We start from the raw sequence: 8305 nt of genomic DNA, 5'->3' as shown, positions 1-8305 counted from the left end.
ATGTGGGTTCTTCCCGGGGCCGCAGCTGTGGAGGCGACAGGAAGAAGGCGAGAGGGGAAGAGTGCAAAAAAGACAGGAACGCGAGAAGAAAGCGTTTCGCGGCGAAAGAGTGAGGAAAAAGCCGAGACTCAAGCAGCCTCTTTCCGGGGGCTACATGCCTTGGCTTGCACACGTTTGTTTGACACACGAAAAAGCAGAGGAGAGCAGTGTGTTCCGCCTCGTGTTCTCCGAAAACAAAAAATAAACCTTTGAGAATCTCCCCCGCCCTTTAGACTCCCTTTTCCTCCTTTTTTCTTAGCGGTGTGTCTGTGCTGACTCTCACGCGCTCTACTACACACTGCTGTGCATGTTCAGCTTTGCTCAGAGGGGACCGGTGAAGGGAGACAAGCATCGGCACGCGCTGCCTGGGGGGCAAAAGGAGGGTACCATGGATGCACGCCTAGTTCTCTCCCGTTCTCTTTTCTCCTTTCTCTCGTTTCTTTTCTCTCACTTAGCTTCTCTCTTTTCTCGGATTCCTTTCAGCGAACAAGACAGAGCACGGAAAAGGGGGGGAGTGTCTGATTTTCAACCTGCCGCAGGAGACCCGACGGCAGTCCGCATGCATGTACACTGCGGCCTCTCTGGTGACACGACTCGAGACAGACAAAACCTGTTTTCCACCGCAGATGCCTGTAGAACCACGATCCCCTCTCTCTATGTGGAGCCTTCTCCCCCAGCATATACGTGGCTGCTCTATTTTCTCTCCAGGACTCTACAAATCTTCATTTAGATCTGAGATCTAGAGATCCACAGACGTGCCTCGACATGGTGAGTTGTACTCCTTTTGTTTCTTTCTTGGTGGAAAAGAGCTTTGTTGAGTTTCAAAGACTCATCTGACTCTTCTTCGTTCTCTGTTTCTTCCTCCTCCGTTCGTTATGTGCTTGGACGCGTTTGCGGCGACTTCTCCTGGTTCCTCGCCACACGTCAAGTGAGGCGGCGTTCGTCGCTCCAGTTCGGATCTCTCAAGTTTCGCGCCGATACCTCTCCTAGAGACAGTCGAATGACTCTCTGAGATCCTTTTGAAGAGAAGACACAAATCCACGAACTCCGGTGGCTTCGCCTTTGCTCGCCTGTACGAGTTTCTTTCCCAGCTTTCAAGGTGACACAGAAGGTCGACCGCCAAACCATCAGGTGTATGTACACTCCAACCGCAACATTGCTAGAGCTGGTGTGTTTCCGCATTTCGTACTTGCCAAATTCAAGAGACTCTTTCGAATGCATATTTGACTCTTGAGCTAAGAGATGGAACGCTTTGCCTCTCGGCTCCAATGGTCAGCAAAACACGCTACATGTTTCGGCAAGCACCAAAGCATGCGTTGGCACTCGACGGTCACATGCCTTACCTGACTAGAAAGTGGAGGCCTCTGTGAAATACTCCCTTTTTTGTCCTGGGAGGAAAAGGAGAAAAGGCTACCTCTTGCGCCTTCGCCGGTAAGCGAAGAGCGGTCCGAATTAGCTTTTCTGACAAGCTTTTGTTCTCACTGTCACGCTCTACAGGTTCAGGAAACGGCAGGGCCGAGGCATTTCCGGGTGGTTCCTAGCTGGTAATCCTTTTACAGTTTCAGCAATCTTCCTGCTTGCGCTCGGAGCTCTCAAAGATCGCTGCTTTATTACCGTACAGGAGTTCCATACGTACTAGTTCCTCGCTGCACAAGCCATCTAGATTGAAAAAACCAGAAGCGATATATGTATGCGTATGTATGACCACTAGCGATGCATATGTAACGATACACTAAGTATATATCAATATTCTTATGAATGTCGGGTCGTTGAAGAGTTGAATATGTTAAAAGAGTATCACAGTTCTGTGAGGTTGTTTGCTTTTAAGGTGGAAGTGGTTGTTCTGTTTATTTCCCGAGGCAGTGTGCATGCGCCTTTCTGGACCCTCGCACACCAGACGAGGGGACAGGGAGCGCGTACATTGCGTCCAACCAAAACAACCGGGGATTATTGTACATAGCGTCGAAACCACGGTGTTCTGAAAACGGCTCAAGCGAGGGACGCGAAAAACCAAGAGATTCCTCCTTTCTTAGGGTTCCCCTCGAGAGTCTTCTGATTTTCGGCTGCATTTCGCGCTGCCTCACACATGAGGAAAACGAAGAGAGAGCAGAAACGGAACACCGACGCGCGTGCGTGTCTCTGCCGGCGCCGCACATGCGTCTCTCGGGATTCATGATCCCCCCTTTTCTAAACCTCCCAGCGCACAGAACGTCATGAACTGTACAGACACTGCAGGGGCCACTTAGGGTTGGCAATTGCACGCTCCTCTTCTGTCCCAGAAAGGCTGGACGAGACGCCTGATCTCACGGTGTGTGGGGTCACGCCATGCACGACATAAAACAGAATCCGACTCAAACCGGCGGACAACGAACTGCGCGGAGTCGCATGCAAAAGGTGGAAATATGCGGGAGACAACTCAAGGACACTGTCTCGGGTGTTGGTCCACACGAACTCGGGTGTACGTACACCCGAGACGCGAGGTGTATTGTACAACTCGAAAGAACTTTCCGGTCTGTTCGTACAAACCGAAAGCCTTTCGTGGGTCATGAAAAGGCGTGAACGCGATTCCTGCCGACGAACGTCGAAATCACACGAGCACAACGCATGGATGCCTTGCCCGATCTCTCTGGCGAAGGCTGTTCACTCCATGTAGAACGCGCCGCTGCGCCTTCTCCAGAGCTGTCAAGTGACAAACGCGTCGCCTTCCCCTTTCTACACTCGCCTCGCTCCCGCAGCTATACGCAGCCGCACAGAAAGAAACGATTCAGCCGCTACACCACACAATGTACCGACCCCGCGCTCGAGAGTGCCCAGAATCCATGGGAACACGAACGGGGCGCCTCGCCGAAAAACAGAACACTCGAAGAAAATGTCCTCTATCTCTCACACACGCGTGCCGTCCATCATTGTTTCCTCTTTCCACACAGGCCGGTTTCAATGATGGAAGTGAGAGGCGCTGTGAGCCACAACTTTACTCTTGGGCTGCGTCGCTGGTACCGCCGACCCGCACATCGTCACCTCCCGGAAAAACGGGGCGTCACTGGACCAGCGAGTTCCTTTTCCTCTTGTGCGCGTTTTTCTCCTCGATCCCAGAAAGAGGCGCGCACGAACAGGAGCCCGCGTGCGTTCGGGGAAAAAGACGCCCCTCGAAGATGTGGCTCTTGTTACTCTCTTCCTTTTGCGATGCAACGCCGAGAGACTCTCTGCTTTCTACGCCTCGGCGAAGCTGTCTCGTCCCCTTCCTCTCCACGTTTGCTTCGCTTCTGCCCTCGTCTTGTTTGCGGATCGACTCCGGCCGCTTGCACATTCCCAGTCGCTGACATGCTCTCCTTCTCCTGTCAGATTCAGCTTCTTAGAAACCCTCAACACTATACACGGTGTGTCGATGCCTCTTTGTGAGGACAGCGCAGCTGGACGCTTGCTTTTCCTCGGTGCCAGCACCTTCCGGTCCGGATGAAACGACGGCACGAAGCACACAGGACGCGCTGCACATCTCGAGCGAGTGGGCGATGTCTGTACACCCCGCGGCCGTCTCTCTCTGGAGTGTAAATACGACAGCCCCCAGAGAGAGAGCGCGGGACCGCCGTTCCCTTTCGTGTTCAGCAGCGCCGTGTCGTCTCGCCTGGATCTTTCCGCTCTGATCCAGTTTGAACGAGGGATAAACTGACAGAGACACCGCTGCCAAAAGACCCCTCCGTTTCTTCCTGTAGCGCACGGAAACCGTCTTCCTGTCGCCAGTGTCAATCCTCCGTTCTCCGTCTGCCTCGACTTTCTCGTCAGCGCTGCGCACAAAGGCCTGGCCTTCGCTGTCCTCGCGTCCCCACGCTTCTCCCCCGCCTCTTCGAGGAAGCGACCGGCGACGCTCGCACTGCGGTCACAGCTCCGGCGACAAGCTTCCGGCGGCTGCTGTGCGCGGCGTCTGTACACCTCGCGTCGCTCCTCGATTGGCGTCCACTACCCGTCCTCCTGTCTCCGTTCATCTGTAGTACGAAGAAATGGCTTCTTCCCTGCAGCCGCACCAGACGCCGACACAAGGGGTGAAACCGGGGACAATGCCTTACAGCAACCGCGAACGAGCCTTCGCGTCTTGCGACGTGCGTGCCCACCTGTCGAGCGGCCTTCCTCTGTCTCCTCTCTGCGCGTCTCTCCCTCCTCTCTTAAACACTACATGCTTCGCGCAGGGCCGCAAGACCTCGAAAGAGCCTCTTCTCACCTGTATGTGTTGTCTGAGGAATGGGACGCGCTGTCTCCCTCCTCGTCTTCCTCCTCGTCTTCCTCGTCCTCCTCGTCTCTCGGCTTTGCGGCGTTAACTAGCATCGAGAGCCACGAAGACGCCACGCCGGTCTCTGCCTCGTCGACTGCATGCTCCGCTCCCAGTTTGCTCGCGTCGCCCTCCGCCTCTTCTTCCTCTTCCTCTTCTTCCTCTTCTTCGCTGGCTCCGTTCTCAAACGCGCTGTCCTTCTCGCCTTCCACAACCTCTCGGTAGAAGAATCTCTCCTGACTGCGGGCCTCCGCTTCCGTCTCGTGGGCAGCATGCTGCGCGTCTGCAAAGGCGTCTTCACCTTCTGCTCCAGAGCCCCCGCTATTTCCCGCAGGGATCGGGTAGTAAGACGCAAAGGACGCCTCCCGGTCCTCGGCTCCGGCGGTCTTCGTAGTGGCGGGCGAGATGGAGAGCGGCTCTCCCCCGTTCTTCACGGTCTCCGCGCCTGCGTTACCTGCGGCGAGGCCTCGCTCCATCGCGCCCAGCTCGCCTTCCGCGTCGCCCAGAAAAGAGCTGCGCGACGCGCTGCGACCCACCTGGATAGCGCCCCAGCTCGGCAAGAACCAGTCGATTACTGAGGCTGCGCGCGTGGCAACCACGCATGCGACGGCGAAGAAGAGCGCGTTCTGGAAAAAGAATCGCGCCAAGCTGAACTGGAACAGCAGGAGCGACAGCACGGCGCACAGCTCAAAGGTCAAGAAGCCGTCGACTGCGTGGCAGGCCGTCTGACAGACGCCGAAGAAGACCGCGCGCAGGGTGCTCACGAAGCCAGCAACTCGCGAGGAAGAATACACCTCCGACTCGTCATTCCCCGTCGGAGCCAGCAGCGAAGAGCGAAGCGACGCCGCCCTGAGGAGAGAAAGGAAACAAGAGAGAAAACATAACGACTTAGAGCACAGAAAGAGAAAAAACAGGAAATAAAACAGGGGGAAAAGTGCAGCGCGCACGCCTGCTGACGAAGCGGGGCTCATCACTGGGGCAGCACTTCTCGCGAGAAGTCGAAAGTGAAAAGACGACAGAGAGGAGGAGCTGCCGGAGACGCGAGCGACGCGATCCAGAGCGAGGCGCGCGCTCCAACCCGAAACGAGAGATAGATTAACTCTGACAGTGAAGAAGAGATGCAGACGGAGCGACGCGAGAGGGCAGAGACAACGGTGAAACAGAGGAGAAAGTGAGAGAAGGTGCGACGAGAAACCGGACGAGAAGAGGGAGAAGGTCGGCGGGATGCCCGAAAGAAGAGAGCGAAGGCACACAAGATCAGAAACGCAAGCAAGTTTGACAGCCCAAACACCTTTGCGAGGTCATTACCCGGCATCGAGAGAAGCGCGTTCTTCGCTGTCGGAATAGACTGAAGGCAGCCAACACAGAAAACGATCGATGACAGCGAGGTGGGCCGAAGCGGAATCGTCGACGCAACCGTCAACCCTCGCCTCAGACAGGAAACGGGCATGGTGGAGCTGGAACCGGGTTTCGTTAGAGTCTCCTATACTCGACTCCTGTGCAGCGTCTTGTATGGGGACGGCCTTTTGTGGCCATCAAGAGGCGCACCGTCAGTTCTTTTCCCCCCTTTGGACCTTTTCATCTGCTTGCTTCTCTGTGGTGTCTCGAGTCACAGTGCTCTTTTCTCACGTTCGCAAGGACCGAAGAAGCTCTGCGGGCCGTCGAGCATGGTCAGCACGGCCTGCGTCAAGACGCTGTGTCTGCGGTCTTCCGGGGTCTCTGACTCTGTTGCGCCGGCGTCGCCCGCGAGGCTCCGGTTGTACAACGCCGAGAGAGACGGCAAGGCGAGGCCGTCACTGCGGGCGTAGTCGACCAGGAGGGCGCGCGCGACGGTTCGCAGCAGCGTGGCTATGGGGACGACGAGGAGGAAGGCGCAGAAGCTGAATGACCCAAAGAGCTGGACGACAAACAGGCAGGTGCACGCCTCCAGTCCGCCGAGAGAGAGCAGGAAGGAGAAGATTTGCCGCATGTTGTCGATGACCTCCGGGGACGACCCAGCCTCGTAGTGCGCCTCAATTCGCTTTTCTGCAAAAAAAGAAAAAAAAGAAAAGGGAGAGAGCCGGGGGAGGGGGAGAGCGCGAAATGACCCAGAAGAGAGCCGCAGAGGAAACAGGAGGGACCAGAGAGGGACGGGTGACATGCAGACCAACAACAGAAAAAGAAGGTGGAAGCGAGGCGAGTCGAAATCGACGCGCCCGCGGGGACTGAGCTCTCGGGAGAGACGTCGCGCAAGACACGTAGAGAACGGAGGCAGAGAGGGAACCTCAGGGAGTTCGAAGGGCGCGTTTTCTCGTCAGCTGGGGGCCCAGTTTCCTTACCCCAATACGAGAAGCTGTAGCGGAGGAAGCGGGAGAAGACACCGTAGAAGACACCGGTCACGAGGCTCTTGGCGAAGAACGAGTTCCAGCTGAGGAAACCGTGGGGAATGCCCCGAAAGTACCCCTTGGAATGAACAGCAGAGGTCACCCCAATCATCGTTGCGATGCCTGCAAAAGGCGAATCGAAAAACCAAAACGTCAAAAAACAGGCTCCACCCTAAGATCCTGTTGCTAACCTTCAAGCACGCAAACGGCGCTAAATAGATGTATATGGATATATCCATTGTATATGCATATAACTGTGTTAAAGTACAAAGAGGTAACAGAGAAAGGCTAACGAGAAACATCGTCCTCTAGCATTGCACACGATCTCTGTTTACGCCGCTACATACGAGAAAGATGTACGTACAGCCGCGGGAATGTGCACTTCGATCCACAAAGCGACTCATGCGAGTGTCCCTTGTTCGATTTGTACTGCACGTTTTCCTTCTCTCTCTGTCGCCCGCGCTCATGCATATGTCTCCTTACTTATACATATATATATATATATATATATATATATGCATGTGCGCTTCCGAAACGTGTTTTGTCTTGTTGCCTTTCCCTCCGTTCTGTTCCCTCACCGAGGAAGCTGTAGGCCACGAGAACGAGAGCCTCGACTCCGAACCGGTGCACAATGTGAAGAGCGGTGGAGTGCGTGCGCTCCTGAATCACGTTCGCTCCCTCGCGCAGTTGGTGCGGCAATTCGTAGATGTTTGCTGCAAGCAAAACGCAGCAAAGTCTGGTTCACACAAGCGCGTGTCCACGCCGCGCTGGCAAGCACAAAAGATGTATCCACAAATCTACCACGATACTGCAAGGGCGGAACTAGAGAAGTGACTGGACTGTGCGAACGCAGAGATGCTTAGTCCTGAGACGTCCGGTGCCTAGCCAGGAGACACCGACAAAGAAGCCAACAGACACAGGACGAGGTCAACAGAGATACTCTATCAGGCACACATTCGCATATACGCATCCATGGATATGGGTATGCCACCCTGGTACATACATACATATAATGTGGAGGAGTCTGTTTATACGTAGAACAGGAATATACATGTTCAGAAGTGCACAGAGAAGACTCTGGGAGAGGAGCTGTTTGCGCCACATCCCTGTCTTTCCCTTCTCGCTTACATGCGAGCTTATCCGCCATTTCGAAGGCGACGACAGAGACGCTCTGGAATCCGGTTTTCCCTTCTTCTGGTGGGCACGTTTCCGGTGTGCGCTCGTTGCCGCGAAGGCCAGTGGGGACACTCCCGGGGAGGTAAGCAGCTGAGTAGATGGGAGTCGCTCGGTTTTGGGGTCCTGCGGAGACGCGGTCGGAGGCGCAGATGGAGGGACGCGAAGAGCGCGCCTCACTCTGCGAGTAGTATGTCTCAGATTCGTACGAATTCCCGAGCTTCTCGCCGGCAAAGGACGCGCCCACGCACCCGGCGCTGGAGTGGCCAGCCTCCTCAGGTGCACTCACTGCTGCAGCCATAGTGCGGGCAGAAGGCGTGAATGAGATGAGAACAAAAACGACGGAAAACGACGGAAAAAAAGAGAAACAGGGAAGACACCTAGAGAAAACGAGGCTGGGAAAGGTGACCTGCCAGGTGTCTCTACACAGGAATTTTACGGTTTAGGGTTCGTCCGCGCGGATCCGCGA

The 8305-nt window shown here is 55.4% G+C and overlaps 1 protein-coding gene across 1 annotated transcript; it reads right to left on the bottom strand.

The window, feature by feature from the left end:
- Positions 1-4015: 4015 nt before the first annotated feature.
- NCLIV_005790 (conserved hypothetical protein) lies at positions 4016-8137 on the bottom strand (the record flags this gene model as incomplete). The annotated part of the gene is made up of 7 exons (XM_003880089.1): positions 4016-4046; positions 4253-5149; positions 5609-5648; positions 5930-6325; positions 6619-6786; positions 7242-7376; positions 7792-8137. The coding sequence occupies 7 exons, from the start codon at positions 8135-8137 to the stop codon at positions 4016-4018; spliced, it is 2013 nt and encodes a 670-aa protein (XP_003880138.1).
- Positions 8138-8305: the final 168 nt, after the last annotated feature.

This window comes from Neospora caninum, chromosome II (assembly GCF_000208865.1).
Source record: "Neospora caninum Liverpool complete genome, chromosome II".
Taxonomy (NCBI): Eukaryota; Apicomplexa; class Conoidasida; order Eucoccidiorida; family Sarcocystidae; genus Neospora; species Neospora caninum.
This window is presented reverse-complemented; position numbering and strand designations above follow the sequence as displayed.